At 38.5% G+C, this 24,433-nt stretch overlaps 2 protein-coding genes across 3 annotated transcripts in view; one reads left to right on the forward strand and one right to left on the reverse strand.

Annotated features, from left to right (window-relative positions):
- The first annotated feature begins 265 nt into the window (after window positions 1–265).
- On the forward strand, window positions 266–4,939 carry LOC122344947 (zona pellucida sperm-binding protein 3-like). Its single transcript, XM_043238613.1, has 8 exons — window positions 266–668; window positions 820–935; window positions 1,507–1,604; window positions 1,672–1,849; window positions 2,021–2,138; window positions 2,213–2,289; window positions 3,917–4,035; window positions 4,575–4,939. Exons 1-8 carry the CDS (start codon window positions 276–278, stop codon window positions 4,625–4,627), a joined length of 1,152 nt encoding a protein of 383 aa, XP_043094548.1. The 5' UTR covers window positions 266–275; the 3' UTR covers window positions 4,628–4,939.
- A 3,040-nt stretch (window positions 4,940–7,979) lies between these two features.
- LOC122346005 (integrin alpha-X-like) overlaps window positions 7,980–24,433 on the reverse strand; it is an 88,681-nt gene continuing 72,227 nt past the window's right edge. For both annotated transcript variants that reach the window (XM_043240627.1, XM_043240626.1), the window contains exons 16-26: window positions 23,117–23,218; window positions 21,006–21,085; window positions 20,605–20,691; window positions 20,410–20,470; window positions 19,928–20,029; window positions 12,966–13,034; window positions 12,773–12,877; window positions 12,554–12,652; window positions 12,323–12,433; window positions 11,102–11,192; window positions 7,980–9,673 (exon numbers count right to left, since the gene is read on the reverse strand). In XM_043240627.1, the coding sequence (XP_043096562.1) occupies window positions 9,666–9,673; window positions 11,102–11,192; window positions 12,323–12,433; window positions 12,554–12,652; window positions 12,773–12,877; window positions 12,966–13,034; window positions 19,928–20,029; window positions 20,410–20,470; window positions 20,605–20,691; window positions 21,006–21,085; window positions 23,117–23,218 (915 nt within the window). In that variant the 3' untranslated portion in view covers window positions 7,980–9,665. The remainder of the gene's footprint in view (window positions 9,674–11,101; window positions 11,193–12,322; window positions 12,434–12,553; window positions 12,653–12,772; window positions 12,878–12,965; window positions 13,035–19,927; window positions 20,030–20,409; window positions 20,471–20,604; window positions 20,692–21,005; window positions 21,086–23,116; window positions 23,219–24,433) is intronic.

A 24,433-nucleotide genomic window follows, 5' to 3' on the forward strand; every position in this document is an offset into this window, starting at 1 on the left:
TAATTATTATTGTTACTTAATATATTAAGTTTCTTGTTTTGTAAAAAGGCTATTTTATCACTCCTGAAACCACAGAACATTTTATCAATATCTGTTTACCATGGAAACATTTTGTTTTAAGGAGATAAAAATAGCTCTTATCAAACTTGATTTACACTTTATCACATTATTTGATAGTTAAGGTTTTGGGTGGGTTTTTGTGGGTGGGTACTTTTGGGATGGAAATCGTGTATACTATCTGGCAACACTGAATAGAAGCCTTAAAATGCGTTTAAATGAACTGTCCCACTTCCTGCTTCACCACAACAATGACTGAGAGTAAACATACAGGGATAATAGTCCTATTGGTTATATGCGCTACAAGCGCCGTTCGTAATTTAAAAGAAGGGCCTATGATAGGGCCAGATTCAAGACAGTACAAAATTCAATCTTTACTGAACAAGGATCCAACAGACGTGACGACAAGCAGATCTGCACCCGTGCAGTTGTTTTGTACCGAACGAAGCATGATTTTGCTCATTAGCGCGGACCTTCATTCCAATGGCCGTCTTGTCACCTCTGAAGAACTGAGTCTCGGTTTGTCTAAAGAGAGCTGCAAAGCTTCCCGGTACAGTGATACCGAATATGTGATTGAAGCAGATTTACACAAGTGTGGCTCAGAGTTATCGGTAAGATTGTTTTTAGTTTCAGTTTTCGAATAAATTACATAGACTTATAGAAATGTCTATTAGTTTAAATTATGTCAAGAAAATGACCACATATTCAGAAGAGGGTGCAAAACGTTTTTACCACGTTTATCTATTTTCCTTTAATTACTAGATTGATGGAGATTACTTGGTTTATTCAAATCAGTTGATCTACACCCCAATGAAGAACAGATTTGGTATTGTAAGGACAAGCGGCGTTTCTGTTCCTGTTGCGTGTCACTACAAAAGGTATGGACTTGATGTGGTTTTATGTGGTTATCATCTATATCAGGGATGACCAGTCCCGCTCCTGGCGATCGACTGTCCTGCAAAGTTCAGCGCCAAATCTAATCAAACTCGCCTACCTTTCATTTTCAAGCGATCCTGTTGAATCTCATATCTATCGATTCAGAAACTTATTTTCTATCATTAGCATAAAATCACGAAAAGCTGGGAAAGGCAAGAAAACTGCGACTTCCGATTTGTGTGGATAATTTCCGAAACTTCCAGAATAGTTTATTTGTTTCGTAACTCGGCATTCTGCCAAGGTAATCAGCTCAATTTAAGTCAATTTTATGCCTGATACGTGTTGAAATAATTCGGTCTTTATGCTGTTCATGACGCTGATGCTGCGGGTTGATGAATTCATTCATTCGATATATATTAGTTTATCGTACACTGTTTACAGAATTTTTTTTTATTCTGGCATCCCACTGCACAACACGACAACAGCGCGACTTCTGTTTGAAGTAAAATGATAATGGGTCTATACCTCTTCCTGTTAACTTGCTGTGTATTTGCTGTAACCCACACATCTCAGGATTCACTTCGTAAGCAGTATTAACGTGAAGCCTTCAAGGGAGCCACTTACATCTAAAGCTGTGGAATTGATCAGATTTTCTTTTCATCTTATGAATGGTATGTTACAAATGACAAAAAGGTTCCCCCCTTTTCCCCCCCTTATCATTATATTTATTTATTTTAGATGATTGGAGGACTATTAGGTCATCCTATGTGTACCACCTTGGAGAAATGATGAACATCCAGGCTTCTTTCTTAACGCCTGGACATTCTCTGCTGAGATTAGTCATGGAAAACTGTGTGATCACCCTGGAGCCTAATGTTGCATCAGTGCCCCGCTACAAGTTCGTTCAGAACCAGGGGTCAGTCAAGTTACAGGACTTTTCCAGAGCTATGAAAACTAGACGATTATATTACACATCATTAATTAAAATGAATGTACCTCTCTTGAGATGGCTTAAAACATTTTAGACTGAAGATCAGTATTTATACTTTAATGTTAACAAATGGAATTTCTTTCCCTAATACTGTAGATGTCTTGTTGACTCTAAAGTACCAGACTCCAGTGCCCGTTTCATGCCAAGAAAACAAAATCATGTGCTTCAGATGCAGATGGATGCTTTCCGTTTCCGTGAAGACCACAGGAATATTGTGAGTACTTTATAAGCTAAAGCATTTTACTCTTGAACATGAACATTTCAGTTATTAAAATCTTTACTTTATAGATTTATATTACATGCCAGCTGAAAATTGTTGATCTGGTGAATATCATGAACAAGGCCTGTTCATATTCTGTAAACAGGTATGGGAAATTTTTTTGTTGTTGTGTGTTTAAAAAAACATTTATACTAATTCATTACTTTTTATTCATTATTTATTTATTTGACAATTATTTGTCCCTTAGGTTATCAGGAAACAAATTTTCCAAAAATAGCTTGTTTGAAATACATATGCATTAGATTACACCTCTAATGGGAGTAGTACCATTCAGTTTCAGTATGGTATGGTATGCAATATTGTCTGTTTCCATATTAAATAGTACGAAATAGTGAACCAAACTGTTCCATACCACTTTTTCGGTATCCTTCCATAAGAATACCTAACACAGCAAAGGATACCAAAGGGTGGAGCTAAACTCACGGCAGAAGCTTGATTGGTTGACTAGAATCATCACTTTTGCATGATACAACTGAAAAAAGAAATCACAGGCTAACAGTCTAGTATACATCAGGTGCATACAAAGCTCGTCATTGACCTCAAATATGACTTATCATCTGAAATATGTAAGTATAAGCAACTTTAATTGGCTGCTCAATCTAATGTTAACCCAGAGAAATTGTCTGTGTGGAGGGATAGATTAGATTTTTCCTTAAAATACTGCTTATTTTTAGTCAGACAAATAATTTTAATAATCTCTTTCTAATCTGTAAGGGCTACACTTATTTGCATGGACTCAGAAAATTTAAATTAGACTTTTGTGAAAAAATGAAAGCAAACAGGATGTGTTTTCTGCCGTCTTGGACTGTGAATGTGAGCGCAAAAAACATCTTTGCTTTATAGACATTTAAAAATATATCTATAGAAAGTGAAATGTATATTTTCCAATGAATCAATTCAAATGGGAAAAAAATGTTCTCAGATTGTGTGATCCATATAAAACATGCATACAAGCGCATCACTACTAAAGAGATGAGTCCATGTCACTGACTTCAAAATAAAACATTACTTTGTCAAAATATTAAAACTTTGAAGCAGTCTTCTTACTGGCTTTCACATTCATAATAATCACTTTTGCCTGTGACAAGCTTTGTGCTTATTAGGCTATAGGCAATTAAAGGCTCATAATAATGATTACTGTTATTGTGTCATGAAGTGTTGTTTTAAGAGTTTTCAGGCTAGAATGTAGTTGTTTAAAACTCAAATATGTAGTTTATTTATAAAGATAGCGCCTATTTGCTGTATGGCACCTCAAGCAACCTCAAGCTCGGCTAGTTCTTCCGACATTTGCCACTGGTTCCGACATCTCTGTAGTCTCTGTAGTGATTAAACGGGAGCAATTGCAATTTGTTTTGGTTAACGGTATATTCAACAGGCATTTTTGATCTCATGCATCTTTTATTTGTGCTTAGGTGGAACTATATGACCAGGAACTTAAGTTATATTAAACTTGACCATAGTACAGTGCTGACTTTGTTTGCTTTTGTCTTTATCAGTTTTAATGTACGAGCTTAAGAGGAAATAAAGGCAGAGTTGTGCTTATTTTCACACTATATCCCTCATATATATCGCTTGTCAAGTAAAGGTACTGATGGCAGCGGAAATGCAAGCTGATTATAGGCTGTTCCGTATCGTACCGTACCATACTGACCCATGCTGTGATAATATTGATGTCTCCTGATTCATTAAGTTAGGCTTGTTGCTTTCTGAAGGTGGCTTAGTGTGGATGGTCGTGACGAGGTTTGTGAATGCTGTGAAAATACTTGCGATGTCATCAGTCAAAAACAAACTGACAAATGGAGTGGACCAACAAAGTTGTCAGTAAGCAGAGGTAAGCTAGGCCATATATTGCCAAGATATGGCAATACCCAGTGTTGTGCACTGTTTCTACAGTTTTCTTCTAAGACCAACTTTGAAAAAGCAGAGGAAGACATAGTCTCAGCCCACAGACCATTGGCTGAATATCTGATGCATGTTATCACAAAACTTTAAACACTTCAGGAGTTTTGAAGTCGTCATCATTAAATAATTTTACAGGAATTCTGAGTGTCACATTCCTTATCATTCTGCCTGGAAACAAAGATGCCATTATGCGAACACGAGACTGAGGACACACCTCTTCCTCATATTCTTTGCTTATCCACAACCATAAACCATGGAAATTACTACAACCCCTAAAAATGAATAAATTAATACAAATAAAAAGCCACACACACATTTTCTACATTTAAACTCTGCTCTTTGCTCCATTGTACACTGAATATTGTTGGCTCTATGGCAAATTGTTTGTGATGTGCCTTATTTTTAGATTTTGCTTTGGGATATGCTTGCTTACTAAATATATAAAGTCAGTCTCTTTTTGTTTTTCAGATACAACAGAGTCCAACACTGTGATGCTTGGGCCCATAACAGTTCTTGGCTAAGTTTTTGTGCAATTCATGAAAAATAAATACTATTGTTTGTCAGTTTAGTTGCACTGTTTTAATATAACATTTAAAATACGTAATTTGTAGGTGTTATATAGCCTACTAGAAGGTATTGTGCAGATCTTAAATAAAGTCAATATACATAAAGTAAATATCTTGTACTCTTAAAATTTATAACCACAAATGTAAATATAATTGTTTTATGATTATTTATTAGACATTATAACATATAAGGTTTTGCATAATGCATTATGTATTCATTATAATATTGCCTTAAGATTAATAAAGTGCTCGTACCAAAGATCTCAATATGGCCTTGGGAGAGCTTCATATTGAGCTAGCACTAGGAGTTCAGTGGAGTATTGAAGCAGATGAATTCCAATTCAGAGTTCTAGAAAAGTCCATTCACAAGAAGAGGAGTCCTCTCAACAGTGGCCTCTGTCTATGACCCATTTTTTGTTGCAGATTCTACAGGATCTGTGTAAAGATAAAGTAAGCTGGGATGAAGACCTACCTGAGCATATTGTACCACAGTGAGAGTTATGGCTTAGTGACTTGCCTCACTTGGCTGTTCTGAAAATTCCAATGAGCTACCTTGCATAAGATTTGATAAAGTTGTGTCTTACAAGCTCCATAGCTTTGCTGATGCCAGTTTTACTGGATACTGTGCATATTTGTATCAGAGCAGTAACTGAAACAAGTCAGATCAGTTGCTCATTCATCACGGGGAAGGCCAGAGTAGCCCCTACAAAGCTAATGACCATACCAAGGCTTGAATTACTCTACTGTAGATTAGTTCTCGGCTATGTGAACAACGATGCCAAAAGATAGCCAATCAAATCAGTGCATAAGGGTTAGTACCTCCCCTGAACAATAGTGACATGTCAGTTCTAAAGTTAACCCTGCCGACCACGCCTCAAGAGGGCTTAGTTTAATTCAGCTAAAAGAGTCAAATTGTCTGAAAGGACCTGATTTCTGTGGCAGAAATATCTTCCACATGAAGAGGGAACAGTGGAGAGATAGAAATGTCTAACCCTAAGCATTGCAAGGCCCATATTCACACAATTAACACAAAATAATTGAATTTGATGGTGAACTGCTTCATTAAATTCTCTTAATGGTCTAGAGTGGTAAGGGCTGTTGCCATGTTGAAGAGATTTTTAAGAGAATTCAAAGGAGTTAAACCAAGAACAAATGAAACCAGTCTCAAAGAAATGAATGGAAGCTTGCCAGATAGTGGAAACATACCCTAGCAATGATGCTGTTGTACGAAAGTTAAAGCTACTAGTCAGTGACACTACGTTTGATAATGGAAAGCCTCACACTAGATCATTTTACATAGAAAGGCCTATTCACGATGTAGTTACTTTAATCTTTTAGTTTTAAAAAAGACTGAAATGACGTTTTCTAATCTAATGTAATCTGACTGCTTTATACCTATTCAGTAGAGACTCCAAGACATAGAGTTGATTGAGATGCGATTATGAAGAATTGTAAAATGTGTAGTAGTGTTGTCAAAAATATGAAATGAAATATCTGAACAGTACCAATACTAATTTCCCTAATTTATGACTAATCATTTATAACCCCAATTTATAAATGTTTCCAAGCGCAATGAAATAATGCTAATGTATTAACCAGCATTTATGAGCAATGCATTTGTTTCAGTATGATTTAATCTGATAACAGTAGGCACTGGCCCAGATAGCACACTTACGTCTGTAAGATATCTGAAGGCATGTGCTCTCTACAAACATCTATTTGAACGTCTACAAATGTCTATTTGACATCTAAAAGGAGACGTCCAATAGACCAGTTGCAGATAAGCAAACAAGCTAAATAATACGTTTTGCAGATGTCAAAGAGATTTATGTGCGCTATCAGGGGCCTCAATACAGGCCCTTGAAAACACAGATCAGGGCCTGTTTAAGACTTCTCCTTATTTTTATATTTTACGCATCCATCAATTATTGATGAAAAAATTTAATGCATGCAAGTCTTGCCCCAAAGCCTCAGCAAAAATAATTTCAATAAATGTGTCTGGGGAAAATAATAGAAAGATATTTGAATTATTTACAAACAAACAAGTCTGTCACAAAAAAAATTCTCCATCATAGACGCCTTTTAAAAGAGAAGTCATTTTTACACATGAAATTATAATGAGAGTTATTGTTTTCAATTTTTTTTTCCTTAAGTGGAAATTTTTGGCTTTCTAGAAATATATATTTATCATATCTTTTTCGATGAGTTTCGTTTCAATTCTGCAAAGCGCATCATATTTGTTTTCTTTATTTTGTTGATATTGTCAGTGCACACACCTTTTACAGTGATGTTGGCCTCCTCTTACCTTTATCAGAGAAAATGACGGTGAAGATTACAAAATGCAAGTGTTTGCGCTGGTGTCATGTCCTGCAGAGTGAGCTTTCATGTGCGATATGATGGTTTGCGCAGAAAGTGGACATGTATTCTTATAGCGTATTTTAACATTGTTATATGCTTGAACTGTTTTAATATATCTATATATTTTATTTTAGGCACTATTTGAGAAGGCTAAATTGATCAGCTTACTGTCTGCTGCTGGTCTAAAAGTGTATATTTAGCAAACAAAAAATACTCCAGAGTTTGACGCCTGAGCGTCTCGGGCCAGAGTCGGACTCTATGTAGAACTTAGTTTTTTTAAGCCACTTTGCAAATTTTAGGGAATGACATGAACAATGTTTATTTAAAGGAATTCTGCTTACTGTATCACTATGTGCCCTCAACATTGTCATTAAGATCAAGTTATACAAACTGCCTAAAACATCTGGTGGGAGAGGCACCTGGAGTGGCCAGCCAAATTTCATGGGAGCAGGTGCCATCCCTGGCCATCTGGTCTCGTGGCTACAAAAAAGCCCCGAAGACATTATGGTATCTATTGCTCACTTGCTGTTGCTTAAAAAGGTTTTACTGGTTTTACCATGGATTCGAATGGTAGCCTACTGCGCATTGAAAGCTTGCGCTTCTTTGATATGCTGTAGACATTACTCTCAGTTTATAAGCTTTGTGTGATATAAAAACGATGTGGATAAAAAACATAGAAAATGAAATTTGGCTAAAACACTGTAACCATTTTTATGGATGATGGACAGCAGCTCATCCAGCTCGTCTCCATGTGTGGCGAAATCCGATCATACAGATACAGAATCCACTTGACAAGTGTAAACACGCCGTGTCCTGACATCATGAAGATCGCATGTTAATGCCAAGTGTAAACACATCCTATAGGATTTTTATATGCTTAAGTTTTATAAAAGTCGGATCAGTTTGAAACGAGAACTGTGGTGTGGGATGAAATGCACAAATATGAAGGTTTACAATAAACAGTCTTTTAATAATCCACACAGAGGTAATCTTGCACAGAAGAGTAGCACACACTTACATAGATACTGCATACACTGTGTGCACAATTATTAGGCAAGTGATTATTTTGACCATATCATCTTTTTACCCAGAATTTCCAACTCCAAGCTGTATAAACTTGAATGCTTAGTGGATTTAATACATATCAGGTGATGTGTATTTGTGTAAGGAGGAAGGGTATGGCCTAAGGAGATCAACACTCAATATCAAGGTGTGCATAATTATTAGGCAGATTCTTCTCTACATGAAAAATGGGCCAAAAAAAGAGATTTAACTGACTAACAGGACAAGCATTCTTGGAATGTTTAAGATATTGTGGCATGATCACAGAACCCTCAAACGTTTTGTAGCAAATAGTCAACAGGTTCGCAAGAAACATTTCAAGAAGAAAAGACGCAAATTAACTGCCAAATATTGGAGAAGAATCAAACATGAAGCTACCAGGAGTGTCAAGAAGTACACAGTGTTTAGTTTTCAGAGACATGGCCAAGATAAGAAAGGCTGAAACCCAACCACCTCTAAACAAGACGCATATGTTGAAACGTCAAGAATGGGCTAAGAAATATCTGAAGACAGATTTGTCAAAGGTTTTGTAGACTGATGAGATGAGAGTGAAGCTTGACGGACCAGATTGATGGGCTTGTGGTTGGATCAGTAATAGACACAGAGCTCCACTTCGACTCTTCGACTGGGGTACTGGTATGGGCAGGTATTATTAAAAATTAGATAGTTGGACCTTTCGGGTTGAAAATGGACTCAAAAGGAACTCTCAGACCTACTGCCAATTTTTAGAAGACACTTTCTTCAAGCAGTGCTACAGGAAAAATACTGCATCTTTCAAGAACAACATCACATGCATCAAAGTACTCCACTGCGTGACTGGCCAGTAAAGGCCTTAAAGATAAAAAACTAATGACATAACCCCATTCTTCACCTGACTTAAACCCTATTGAGAACTTTTGGGCCCTTCTTAAGCAGAAAATTTACAGTGAAGGTAAACAGTACACCTCTCTGAACAGTTGAAAGTTGATATTGACCAGATCAAAAAACTGACTTACTCCGTGAATGAAAGGCTTGTGACTGTTATCGAAAAGAAGGGTGGCTATATTAGCCACTGAGGTTTTCTTCTTGAGGTTTCATTAGTTTTAGTAAATTTTGAGTTTTATTCTCACTTTAACAGGTAAAAAAATAAACAAGTGATATGGGAAAAACTTTGTTCTTCATTTAGTTGCATAATAATTCTGCCCAATTATAGTTGCCTAATAATGGTGTATATATTCTCTAAAAAAAGCCAAAACCTCACTTTTACTACTTAAATGTTCAGGGTTTGTTTTATTTTGGATTGACCAAGAGCATTGTAGTTATACAATAGCAAAGTTAATCCTCAAAAGTACAACTTGCCTAAATCATGCACACCGTGTAGATAAGACCAAACAAAGAATAGAATAGATACAACTTTTATAAAGGGTAATTAATGAGTATAATGAATGACTGACCATAATGAGATGAGAGACAGAAACTAAGTCATACATGGCACATGGTAAATGAAAACAAACTAAACAGTCCAGGGGTGTGAAGTTAAGCACATTCTGTGAAATCAATCTGAAAAGCCGAGCTAAGTTTGGAGTTTGTTGAGTTAAAGCTCTAGGAGGAGTAAGAGTCAGAAATTTTAGTCTCAATAATAATATATAATAATAATAATAATAATAATAATAATAATAATAATAATAATAATAATAATGTTTAAATATGAAGGACCTTTTTGCACAAAATTACACAAACAAATCCAGTGTTTTGCAAATAAGCACAATCTGCTTCACGAAAAAAGTGATGTACTAATACAAAACTCTATTTGAGAGAAAATACAGAGGTATGGACAAATATGTTACACAACATAATATATTACAACTGTGAGACTCATTTGCCTTTTAATGAGGAAACTTGGCTTGGCTTTTTTTCACAAATGAGTCCTGTGGCTAATTTTACACACCGATTACAAAATTGTAAAATTTTTTTAAAGGTTTTTATTTAATATAAAAATAGCATATTAAAAAAAACTATAATTTTTTTAGCCTGAAATTAAGAAATTATGAACAATATTGATAAATAAACAATATTTTGGTGAATATATTTTTGGCTGGTTTAGTCATGGATAAATTAATGGCAACAAAACTAGAGATAATAAAGTCTTGTTTATATTTCGCCTGTTTCTGCTTTGCGAGCCTCCTCTGAATGCGTGCGCACCTCCCCAATCGGACGAGGCGTTTATACTTGACATGATCGCCATTGAGATATTATTTGAAACGACAGGGGGTGCACAAACGAAATCGTCCTTTAAATCAACAGGTAGTAGAAGAGAATTAGGAATTTTACAGGAAAATATATTTCTTATTCTAACATTTCAAATTAGACTGCACTATTAGTACAGTTTGACCCTATGCACATGGCAGTTGTGCCGGGTATAGTGCTTGGAGTATATAATAAAAATTTAGCGGTGTAACTGTTCAAATAACTGATGCATTTATATACATTGAACTACAGTGTTTTGCAAATGTAAGACTTCTATAAAGGTTAGGGACTGAAACAATTTACTTTGTGACCCGTGCAATGTTTTTGTTATATGTTATATAAAAATGAGAATATAAAAGAACAATTCAAATGAGCAATTTTATTCTGAATACTATATACGTTTTGTGGTGCATAGAAATACTTTGCTATAGTTACAGTACTACAAGCATATATGCAAACTATAATTAAAAAAAACTGTAATTATTATAAACAAAAATATAAGTACACAAAAATAACAAGAATGGTTCAATTTAAAGAAAATGTTATTTGCCATCTGGCTGTCGTCGTGATCATGATCACAGACGTTGTACACAGTTGTAACTCACATTACATATATTTGTTCATATCTTTGTATTTTCTCTCAAATAGAGTTTTATATTTGCAAATCACTTTGCGTTTGTTTGAAAGTCAATTTTTGTCTTTGCAAAGCAGATTGTGTTTATTTGCACTGGATTTGTTTGTACAATTTGTGTTTTGGTTGTCCATTAGATGTAGTACTCTTACCAGGGGTTCCTGCAGTCAAGCCAGTTTCACCAGCAGAACGCAGTACTAAGTTGTCTTGGTCATCAGTTGAAGCAGTTTTGAAAAATCCCCTCTAGAAAGTCCAGCAGTACAATTAAAAGAAAAAGATATAGATCAATAAAACAATAGATCCAAAGGACAAAGAGCAAGATAAAGTGCAAAAGCATCACAAAACAGAATTGTAAAACAATAAATACTTGAAACAGGTTTCCTAGATAACCAACATCACACCACTGGCAAGGACAGTGTTGCTGTGCTAAGCTGGGGTGCATTTCCCGTGCAAACACATAACTTGCTGATTAACCACGATAGTATGGTGCATTATTGTAGAAACAAACTAGATAGTCATGATTGTTTCCTAAACAAGGTTGCTTTGCTGGCATTAGTTCAACAATTAAAGTCCTCTGTTAATGACATCACACTATTTAATGGATTAGTGGGGTCTAAGATGCTGCTGTAATTAACATGGCACCTGATGACTAATATTTTTTGTTTGCTGTTATTTTGCATTATTTGATATTTGATTCATCGCAGGTTCCCTTTTACATCATACTTCAGGAGCTCCATTAGGCATTTGTGATTAAAATGCATTTATAGAATAGAATATATAGATTGTCCTGCATGTTAGCTTGCATATTGTGCCCAAGAGCATATTTATTAAAGCCCATACATTCCACTAACAATGGTTTTGGGAAACAGAATGGTTAAACCATTTTGGTAATGATGGAACTTGTGACCATAATTACCTTAAGATACTTTTGAGAAATGTAAACCTGGTGGAGGCTTAAATAAATTTTGCAGTGTTATAGAGGGATTGCAACCCTACTCCTGAGGGTTGGGAGAGGAAATACCTGTTTTACAATCTTCAGGGCAATGAATCTTAAGCCAGGGCTTTTCAAACTCAGTCCTAGAGGGCCTATGTTCTGGAGACCCCGATTTAACCCACAAAACTCCATATACTGTATAATTTTTAAGTAATTCTGGACACCATCATTTTGGTTATGTGTTATTTGGGTCAGAGATTCAGAGATCTAGCTATCCACAATCTCAGCAGGATTGCTGGAGCAGGATTCAACTGGAGTTGAAAAGATCTGTCTTTTCAAATATTAATACTGAATAGGCATATTTAGGATTTAAAAAATGACACTTCAGCTTCTACACAACAGCTGTCAGTTATACATATTATATGTTACGAACACTGACTTTATAAAGCAGCACAAAGATGATTGTCATAGCAATGAGTCCAAAAATGACAGAGAGTGAGGCGGTAAGCACTGTGAGAGCCTGAGACGTGTACTCCAGCTCTGTCACAATCTGCAGAATACAGATAAACAGAGCAGTTAAAAACTAACTCCCACAAGTTCAAACATGCCCTCCAAAGGGACCTTTAAAGTGGAAAGATTTGGGTTAATGTAGAAATTTTATTTTTCTTACAGAGAGCTGATTAGAGTCATCAGAAGGATACTGAATGTACATAACAGTGTCAAATGAGAGAAACACCCAGCTCGTGATCCGAACCTGCAAACCAGATGCCTGAAAAACAAGATTAGAAGTCAATGAGAGTCACCTTGCATATCAAAATGTTTAAAGAAAGCTACTTTGGAGACTATAAGAAAATAGGTTAGTACTAATGCATTTGATATATTGTTTTACCTGGTTGCCTGAACTTATATTCCCACTAAACCTGAATCTGATTTGTTGGTCAGGAAAGAGCTGGATGGAGCAAACAATAAGATGACATGTAGAAGCATTGCAATGCTGTTAAAGAGAAAGAAGAAACTCTAGTTATTTAGCAGAAAAAAAACCCCAACAGTGGTGTTACAGTCTTTAAAGTTAAAAAACTCACATGTGTCAGAATGGGGCTTTTGCCATTTGTAGAGGAAACTTGTTTTTCACAAACTGTTCTGGTTCCATTCTGGCTCACACACAAAAAGGGAAAATGGCAATCTTTCACAATACATACAATTATATTTTTATTTCATTTTGACTTTGAAAGACATACAGTTGAGATAGCAGAATTTCTCCACTTGAATCCAAACTTTTATAATTGACTGGCCAACGTTTACACAGTGAGAACTGCTAGCTATAAATTAATAAATAATTCCCATGAATGAAGAATTTGTTTTATTAATTACTACGTTCTTAATGTTCTTAATTCATTGTCTTGATATCAATGATATGCAAAAAGCACTGATGTTCTGCTGCCTTATTTAAAGACAGTAACTGTGCAGTCGGAGCAGTAATGATCTTTTGGTACGTATTTTAGCACATCAGTGTGTTATAGCTGATGATGATCGGCAACGATTTGAGTTAAAGACATTTTTTCTGATTCATACCGAGAATTTTTATTTTTTTACTTAGTGGATTTAAATGATAAGTTACTAACAATTTATGAATACTAGTATTTTAAATGCAAATTGTTTAAAGCAACTGAGGTAATTTCCATAGTAGTATAACAGTAAGAGGCTGTAAATTAATGGTAGAAGGCTGTAAATTAACAGTACATTACTGGCACTCCTACTGCCAGAAAATGACCATTATTTAATTTTTTACAGTGTAAATTATGAAAAATAATATTGATGATAATAAATCAATGAAAACATATTGGGCTTGTTTGTGAAGCTGTGGTTGATTATTTTGGGCCCTATCATACAACTGGCACATACAAAGTTCTGGCTGGATCTGCCTCTTCTGTGGGCAGTGCTTGCAGGTTCACCACCTGATCATGAAAGGGCATGGTAAGAACCTTAGGCACGTATCCAGGCCAGGTTCTCAGGACTACACAAGGCATTCTTCGCTCACCGAAAATGCTTTAAGGTCCCCGACCCTCTTGATGAAAGTAAGCGCAGTCAGGAGCGCTGCCTTGGCAGACAGGAACTTAAGCTCAACTGACTCCAGTGGCTCAAAGGGACCTCTCTGAAAGCCAACCAGGACAATCGAGAGATCCCATGAGGGCCTTGTGTCCTAGGATGATTTAACCATCTGGCACCCCTCAGGAACTTACGTCAAGATTGTGCTTTCCCAAAGAACATCCATCTACTGCATCGTTATGGGCTGCAATGGCAGCCACATACACTTTCAAAGAGGAGAGTGAAAACCTACGCTCCAACCCTTCTTGCAGGAAGGAGAGCACTACTCCAGTTGTGCATCTTTGTGGGTCTTCTCTGCGAGAAGAACACCAGTTTGCAAACAGACTCCACTTCAGGGCATAGGCTTGCCTCGTAGAGGGAGCTCTAGCCTGGGTAATGTTGTTCACCACAGCTTGTGGTAAATCACCTAAGTCTGCCGCGTCCTGTCCAGGAGCGACACATGGAGGTTGTACAGGTTTGGACTTGGGTGCCACATGGTGCCAAGCCCCTGAGAAAGAAGGTCATTTCTCAGAGGAATGTGCCAGGAAGGGGCTTTTGTGAAGAGATAACCAAGTCAGAGTGGGCCAGTATGGCGCAACCACAGCAGGACCTGTTCCTCGTCCTCTCTGACCTTGCACAGTGTCTGTGCGAGCAGGCTCACTGGGGGAAACACATATTTGCGTAGGTGCGAGTTTGTGCCAATGGGAGCCTTGGTTAGGGAATAAAACAGCTGGCAATGGGAGGATAAAGCAAACAGGTCGACCTGAGCCTCTCCAAATTGACTTCAAATCAGCTGGATAGTTACGTGGTGGAGTCGCCATTCTGCAGGAAAAGGGAGATGTTGTGAGAGCATGTCGGCTGCATGATTGAATTCCTCCAGAATATGTACAGCGCGCAGTAATTTGAACTGCGACTGATTCCATAGGAGGAGATGGCAAGCGACATGCGATGTGACCATATACACCCCTGATGGTTGACGTATGACACAGTAGCATCGTTGTCCATATGGACCAACATGTGCCTGTTTTGCAGCAGTGGTAAAGAAGTGCTGCAGAGCTAGATGCACTGCTAGTAGCTCCAGGCAACTAATGTGCCAAATTAGATGAGGCCCTGTCTAGAGCCCCGAGGCTGCCTGCTGTTGCACTTCAAGTCAAGTCGAGTCAAGTTGCTTTTTATTGTCATTTCAACTACATATAGCTGTGCAGTACATAGTGAAATGAGACAATGTTTCTCCAAGACCTGGTGCTACATGAAGTCACACTTACAACAAAATAGACAATACAAAAGAACTCACATATTGAGCTAAGACAGTGTCTTAGCCACATAAAGTGCAAAGTGTGCAGACTAGTGCAAACAACAGGGGAGTAGAGTGCAAACCCAGTGTGCAAACTAGTGCAAGCAGTGCAAAGACAAAATCAGTGCAAGGCAAAGACATAATTATTGCAAGGACACAAAATACAAACAACAATAAATATGAATTGCACAACAATAAATATGACGTGCAAGAATGCTTATGGAACAGGAAGTTCATTCAGGTATGGTTATTGAGGAGTCTGATGGCTTGTGGGAAGAAACTGTTAAGCAATCTGGTTGTGAGGGCCCGAATGCTCTGATACCTCTTTCCAGATGGCAGGAAGGTGAATAATGTGTGTGAGGGATGTGTGGGGTCCTGTGCTATATTGTGGGCTTTGTGGATGCAGCGTGTGGTGTAAATGTCCATGATAGAGGGCAGAGAGATGCCAATGATCTTTTCAGCTGTCCTCACTATATTTTGGAGGGTCTTGCGATCCGATACGGTGCAATTCCCTAACCAGGCAGTAATGCAGCTGCACAGGACGCTCTCAATGGTCCCCCTATAGAACATAGTCAGGATGGGTGGAGGGAGATGAGCTTTCCTCAGCCTCCTCAAGAAGTAGAGGTGCTGCTGGGCTTTCTTGGTGATGGAGTTGGTGTTGAGTGTCCAAGTGAAGTTATCCGCCAGATGAACACCAAGGAATTTGGTGCTCTTGACGGTCTCCACCTTGGACCCGTCAATGGACAGCGGAGAACGGTCACTCTTTGCTCGCTTGAAGTCAACAATCATCTCCTTTTTCTTGTCGACATTCAGAGATAGATTGTTGGCTCTTCACCAAGTTGTGAACAGCTCATCTCTGTATGCTGACTCGTCTTTCTTGCTGATGAGACCCACCACGGTCATGTCATCAGCGAACTTGATTATATGATTGGAGCTGTGTAACACTGCACAGTCGTGAGTCAGCAAAGTGAACAGCAGTGGACTGAGCACACAGCCCTGAGGAGCTCCAGTGTTCAGTGTAGTGGTGCTGGAGATGCTGTTCCTGATCCGGACTGACTGAGGTCTGCCTGCCAGAAAATCCAGGATCCAGTTGCAGAGAGAGGTGTTCAGGCCCAGCAGGCTTAGCTTCTCTATAAGTTGCTGAGGGATGATGGTGCTGAATGCTGAGCTGAAGTCAATGAACAGCATTCGGATGTAGTTTCCCTTTGAGTCCAGATGTGAGAGGGCGAGATGTAGGGTTGTGGTGATAGCATCGTCCGTAGAGCGGTTTGGACAATACGCAAACTGTAATGGGTCAAGTGAAGGTGGTAGCTGTGACTTGATGTGCCTCATGACAAGCCTCTCGAAGCATTTCATCACAATTGGTGTGAGTGCGATGGGACAGTAATCATTGAGGCATGAAACCACAGACTTAGACACTGGGAAAATTGTTGTTGTTTTGAGGCACGTTGGAATGACAGAGCTGCTCAGAGAGATATTGAAGATATCAGTGAAGACATCAGCTAGCTGCTCTGCACACTCCTTTAGTACTCTGCCTGGAATGTTGTTCGGTCCAGCAGTCTTCCGTGGTTTAACTCTATAAAGTGTTTTCCTCACGTCAGCTGTGGTGAAGCAGAGTACTGGGTCATTGGTATGAGGGGTGGACTTCCTCACCGTTGTTTTATTCTGTGCCTCAAATGTGCATAGAAGTCATTCAGCGCATCTGGAAGAGAGGCGTCACCATCACGGACAGGTGGAGTTGTCTTGTAGTTGGTGACCGCTTGAATGCCCTGCCATATGCACCGTGAGTCACTGCTGTTTTGGAAGTGGCCGTGGATTCTTTTAGCATAAACGCGCTTTGCTTCTCTGATAGCTCGGGACAGTTTGGCCCTCGTTGTTTTTAGAGCTGCCCGGTCCTTTGCTCTGAAGGCGAAGTCTCACTCCTTCAGGAGAGCACACACATTAGTGTTCATTCACGGCTTCTGGTTGGAACGTGTGGTGATGGTCTTGGAAACGATCACATCATCAATGCACTTCTCAATGTAGCCAGTCACTGATGATGTGTACTCCTCCAAGTCAATGGAATCGTTGTTGGTTGCAGCCTCCCTAAATATTTCCCAGTCAGTACACTCAAAACAGTCCTGAAGAGCAGAGATGGATCCTGCTGGCCAGGTTTTAATCTGTTTCAGAACCGGTTTAGAGCGTCTGATGAGTGGTCTGTATGCTGGAATCAACATAACAGAGATGTGGTCTGAGTAGCCGAGGTGCAGGCGGGGCTCCGCAAAATACGCGCTGGGAATGTTTGTGTAAACAAGATCCAGTGTGTTTGCTCCTCTCGTAGCAAAATCCACATGCTGATAGAATTTAGGGAGCACTGTTTTGAGATTTGCGTGAATTGAAATCTCCGGCGATGATAAACAGTCCATCAGGGTGAGCATTCTGCAGCTAGCTAATAGCTCTGTACAGCTCGCTCAGAGCCTCCTTAGCATTAGCGCTGGGTGGAATGTAAACTCCGACAGTGTAGACGGTGGTGAATTCCTGGGGTAGATAAAAGGGTCTGCATTTGACAGTAACGAACTCCACTAGCGATGAGCAATAGTTAGATATAAGCACAGAGTCCTTACACCATTCTGTGTTGATATAAACACACACGCCACCACCACAAGTCTTACTGTACAGTGCAACATTTCTGTCAGCATGAAATACGGTTAGCCCAGTTAGCTGAATGGCGGTGTCCGAAACTCTGTCGCTGAGCCTCGTTTCCGTAAAGACAAAGACGCAGCAATCCCTATACTCACGCCATGTAGCTCAGTAAAGTCGAATGTAGTCCACCTTATTGTCAAGTGAACAGACGTTGGACAGAAAGATGGAGGGGAGTGCAAACAAAAAACACCATTTTGGTTCCGGAGTGGCAGCTGCGTGCTACTGCCACGCCACCATCTTGGAAAAGATTAGTTCACGGCACCTAGTTCCCCAACCTGTCATGGAGGCATCTGTGGTTATGACCACATGCCACAACATTTGTTCTAAGGACACCCCGGCCCGTAGTAACGCAAGATCTAGATGGGCTAAAAAGTGCGATGACAAGCATTTGTGATGGTCATACAGAGTATCCCACTCTGGAGTGCATTCAGTGCTGAAGTGGTCTCATTTGAACCAAACCGAGCTGCGTGACTGCAACTGCGGAAGCTATAGGCCCCAGGAGCCACTGAAAACATTTAAGTGGAACCACTGTCTTGCCTCTGAACGAACTCAAGCAGGTCAGCACTGATTGTGCGTGCTCTTCTGTGATATAATCACTGAGTCTAACTCCAGACCCAAAAAAAGGGGACCTTTGCACGGGGAAGAGTTTGCTCTTTTCCAAGTTGACGTGAAGCCCCAACTGGCTGAAGTGCCAGGCACCAAATCCCTGTGTTCACACAACTTCAACTGAGTCAGAATGAGCCAATTGTTGAGATGAAGTCTGATGCCCACTTCCCATAAGGGGACAAGGGCTCCCTCTGTAAACTTTGTGGAGACCCGCAGAGACAGGGAGAGCCTGAAGGGAAGGACATTGTATTGCCATGCTTGACATTCAAACGCGAACTGTAAGAACTGTCTATGGCGAGGAAGGATGGAGACATGAAAATACGCATCCTTCAGGTCAACTGCTGCAAACCAATCCTGGTGTCGTAAGCATCTGATGATTTGTTTCTGCTTAAGTATTCTGAACAGAAGCTCTCCACCTCGGCTAGAGGGACTGGCTCGAGGACAGCAATTACCACTCGTGCACAGTGCAACAAAATACAATAAAGATTCTATTGATCATAATCAGTGACGCTGTCTACAATGGATGCGGTGAGATGCAACACCTGTTGTGTAGACACAATTCTTTACAAGGAATAACTTTTTTGGATTCTAAAATAAAAGTATTCTAAAGTAAATTAATTAAATAATTCTCTAGTAATGACTGAAATCAATTGTAAGCTTTTAAGGGATTTGTCAAGTTATAGTAGTTAGTAGTTATTATGTTACTAATTCCTTGGATCAGGGACGTTTTGGAAAGTGAAGATCATAGCTCCATAGTAATTACTGAAAGGATTGTAAACTTTTGAGGTTTTTGAAAGGTTCTTTTTAGTAGTTAATTTTGTTAGATTCAGTAACACTTAAATCATTATTAGTTGGCATTATTAGAATACAGATCCAAATAATTAATAATTAATCCTTGTGACACATACATCATTACTGTCCAAAACCTTAGATATTTCTCAAAGCTTTCGATTTTATTAGCCAATATTTGGTAGTTGTCGTGGTTTCACTTTAGAATATTTATTCAATAATCAGTAGTTTCTTTAGAAGGATTTAGTACCAAAATGTATTACTATTTTTTATGACAACTTTTATATTGTTTCTACTTTGTATTGCCTTGTTGGCCCTGGATGAACTTTTTTTTCTATGTTAAATCATGATAATTATTTGTTTGTATTAATTAATTGTGTATTTTTGTATTATTTACACTACAAATTAGATGAATGAATCACTGTATGCATCCCTGACCACATTTGAAGGCAGTCTTAGTTTCTGGAATTACAATGCATTTGAAAGTTGCAAATAATTTTTTAATGTTATGCATTTTTCCCCTTAGATTTTGATACCAGTTGAATTAAACTGAGTTAAATGTCTGTAAATGGCCTGTCACAAACTCACAATTTCAGGAAGAGATACATTCCATGAGAAACCTAAAGCCATCTTCACTGGAATCACAAAGGTAACATTTACAGGCACAGAGAATTTTCCAAAGTTCTCCACCTAGTTTTATTTTTTGAGAATAGAGAGAGAAAAATATAATTTAAAGAAATGGTTGTAAAGAAAAAAAGAAAAATTAATTAAACTAAAATTTAAAAGTCAGTATAAAACAACATCCTTTACTGATTTTCACAGTGTAACATATTTTGCAAAGATATGGCTTGAATTTATTTGACAGTGAATGTGAATATAATATAATATAATGCCCCAATAAGGATGTGGTTTTGGTTAACATATAAATTTTCTCTGCCGGTGTGACCTGGTAAACATTCTTTGGTTTACAAGATTACATAGACAAGAATTAGTTTTCTTCGGAATAATGCACAACATGACAAAACAGAGTCCATTTTCATTTTGTTTTAAAAAGCATATATTGTATTTACCGTATAAACATGCTCAAGTTGTGCACAGTTAGGATATTCAACAAATCGAGTTGACCCTCCACTGAAACATCAAAAAAGTACATTTTTTAAGAATATCCACACTAAACCAAAACCTGAAGTAACTACACAAACATTTTAGTTGTACACAAACTGTACAGTAAACCCTCATTGTGAGAAAAGAAATTTGACACTTACTTATTAACCACAACATTAACAGGACGTTTAACCATCGCAGATGTAGTTGCATGATTATCTAGGGATGTGTCATTGTTCTCATTCTTACTGTGATAGGCAGAAAAATTTGTAGTTAGTTCTAAAGAATCACTTAAATGAAGCAGTAATTTTTTTTATTTAGGTAATTAAGGGTGAAGTGTATACATTTTAAAAGTTGAAACTATTAAATTCTGTAGCACTATCAAAAGGTTGCTTTGTTTGAACGGTCTGATTCAGCAACCAGTGGCATCACTTTGATGTGGAATTGTGTGAATAATGTTAACAAATACATTCTGAAACCATTTTTTTCATTCAGTTCCTAGTAATTCAGAAACAATGCATTTACTTTAGAGTTTAACAGAAATACAGTTAACCTTTCTGACCTTGTGACTGATGCATTGACAACCAGATGCTCATTCGCAGAAAAGGGTGCAGACAGCATGAATGACACCATCAGCGTGGTCTTAGAAAAAAGCAAACAAATTAACAACAGCAAAAACAGACTGAAACTAGTTATAATACAATTTACTGATATATTTGCATATGAGCCTTACTTAAAGCTGCATAATTGTGTAGTTTTGTTGCCATACCTGTTTGAAAATCTGCAATTGCAGCTGTGTGCGGAATTGTATTCCATATGAGGGTTGCACTCTAGCATGGACAACTTATGTTTTATGATGTGCACTGGTGTGGACATTTACCGTATTTCGTAATCACAGGATCTAGTCTATGTCTTGGAATATTTCACCCAAATAACAATTTTCCCTGTATACTGTCATCTGAAAAATTAACAAGCCTGTCACGTTTGTTCTGACCAACTGAGCATTACAATAAATTGCACTACAAATGGTTATTAAGTTTAACTTAATCGCTTAGCTCATCACGCTTTGTAAATTATTATAATTGTTACATCAGCAGTGCATGACTATTGTGTGTATTAGCATATGATTTCAGGGAAAAGGCTATAAACATTCCACCACCTGGAAGATACTCACATGCGATAGCCTAGTAGCCTAGTAGGGACAAATTTGTTTATAGATGAGGCGTAATGACACGCGCCATGTTCGCACTTCCCATGAAAACCTACCCTAAACCTAGTAAGGCGACAGTATTTAACATTGGCTGGTCACGCACTTGCTCAATTATTGATTTTTGATTATTTTTAAATAAAGTTAAGTTAACTTAATATTGAACTGAATAATAGTGAATTATTATTTTGTGTAAAAATGTTTAATAGTTTGTCACTGGAGTGCCCTCAACACAACTTTGTATCTAATTACAAAAAAAAAAAACCCTATAGATATCATTGTAACAGAGCCGCTGAGTCGAGATTACTTAATTTTAGTAACTTAATTGAAATACTTTTGGAATACTAGTAAAGGGCATATTAAATTTGATGTCTTGTTTTTATTTTAACCACCTCAGCAACGTAGAATGTTTTAATAACTATAAACAGATTGCTTTCAGATATGTAGTAATTTTAAAATGGGCTGTGCTTATTTGATCTGGTTTGTCAGTCTTTGGTCAATCTAGCGCAGGGATCCTCAAATCTGAACCTTGAGATCCACTTTCCTGCAGAATTTAGCTCTAACCCCAATCAAACACACATGAGCATGCTGATCAGTGTCTTCAGGATCACTAGAAAATCACAGGTAGGTTAGGTGTTATCAGGGTTAGAGCTAACCTCTGCAGTGCATTGGACCTCCAGGGTAAGATTTGAAGAACCCTGGTCTAGCTGCTGTTATAAATATGCTATACAAATAAAATTAACTGAAAATAAACTTGATGAACTTCTCTTGTCAGTCCACAGCAAACATAATCCAATGGAGTAAAACGGAGTGATAATCTAGGGGATCAAGCAATAATCCAAACAAGGTCCAGGCTAAATCTGAAAACTCAAAGGGTTAAACCAAAATAAGTAGGCAAAAAACTAACAATGGAAATGACAGGCAAGGCAAGATAATAACTAAACTATGAAAACTACGAACTGACACAAAACTAGGAAAACTAGAAACTGACACAAGACTATGAAAACAAGAAACAGGCTGCGTAAAGCAGCTTTCACTAGGAAAGTAACAAATGCAGAACAATACTGAATGGTTTTGAAAAGTCGCTATCGCTAGGAGAGAAATAAATGTTAGCCAATACTCATCCTGGAACTAAAACATATTTATAGTGTGTGTGTAATGGGATGCAGGTGAGTGTGTTATTGATTACAGTTGTGCATGTGGTATCAGTGCAGTGGATCATAGGAAATGCTGTCCAGGGTGAAGTGCAACAGTTTGTGTGGTGTGAGAATAATGAGAGAGTGACATATTGTGGTGAGTGAATAAAAGTTGTCCATCTAATGGTACTGCCTCAGTAAAGTTACTTTTTTTAGTAGTTAAGTCTAACCTTTTTGTAATATCAACAAAATGTAAAAAATTTAAATTGATAAAAAAAAAAAATTAAGACAATAGACATATTAAAAGGTTCATGGTGGAGGTTTACTAACCTTTGCTTTCTGGCGGAAAAGTGTTGTTCCAAGCTTGCATGCTGTGCATGTAATGTTTGAGAGCTCTATGTGACTGGACTCACACCAAACCTGCACATCATTCTAAATGAAAAGAACAAGGTTTCAATTATGGCACTAGAGCTTTTTTCTATAATGCATGCTACCAGAACATGGACTACGGGGTTCAGGGTTTTTGCCTCCCAAGGTCTGCTGGAACACACAGGTCTGCAACTGTTCATATACTCCCTCCTGTCGGTATTGAGAATCAAACCCGCAACCTTTGGGATAAAAGTCCTTCCTAACCATTAGGGCAGAACTGCATTAGACAGTTAGGAGTTTGGATACTTAATACTGTAATGCTGCTTTGACACAATCTACAAAAAGCACTATGTATTGTGGCGGAAGGAGTCAACAACAGACACAGTGGGTGTGGTATCAGGTTTCGGAGAGGCTTTTTATTAAAAGAAATATACAAAATAAAGTGTCCAGGGGGAAAAAGTGTCCAAATAAACTGGGGAACTGGTGTCCTCATCGTGCTGCAGTGGGAGTGCAGGTCGGGTAGTGTTCCAGGGGGAAGGGTCCAGGTAAAGGGTGGAGGGGCGGCGGCTTCTTCCCGCGGCTTCTCCTCCTTCTACCCGGTCGGCAGATTTGAAGGGATAAACAGCCCGGCATCCTGGCCGGTACATGTGTGCAGTCATCGTCTGGACTACGGAGTCTGACAGCGCGCTTCTCTGGCGGCTTTGCGAGTCCCTTCACACTGCCTTCCTGGACCCACGAGGACACCAGCGTGCTTTGTATTTAACGGCGGCGGTGACGAGGCTCGATATACTTCAGGTGTCACATGCCGCCAGACCTGTCCAATACCACGCCCCTCCTCTCAGACACGCCCACTTCTGTCGGGAGCCTGGTGAAGGGCGGCGAATAAGTCAAGTCAAGTCAAGTGACTTTTATTGTCATTACAACTACATATAGCTGTGCAGTACATAGTGAAATGAGACAACGTTTCTCCAGGACCTGGTGCTACATGGAGTCACACTTACAACACAATACAAAAGAACTCACATATTGAGGTAAGACAGTGTCTTAGCCACATAAAGTGCAAAGTGTGTAGACTAGTGCAAACAGCAGGAGAGTAGAGTGCAAACCGAGTGTGCAAACTAGTACAAACAGATATGATTGGAGCTGTGCATCGCTGCACAGTCGTGAGTCAGCAAAGTGAACAGCAGTGGACTGAGCACACAGCCCTGAGGAGCTCCAGTGTTCAGTGTGGTGGTGTTGGAGATGCTGTTCCCGATCCGGACTGACTGAGGTCTGCCT

Source organism: Puntigrus tetrazona, chromosome 5 (genome assembly GCF_018831695.1).
Source record: "Puntigrus tetrazona isolate hp1 chromosome 5, ASM1883169v1, whole genome shotgun sequence".
In the NCBI taxonomy this organism is placed as follows: Eukaryota; Metazoa; Chordata; class Actinopteri; order Cypriniformes; family Cyprinidae; genus Puntigrus; species Puntigrus tetrazona.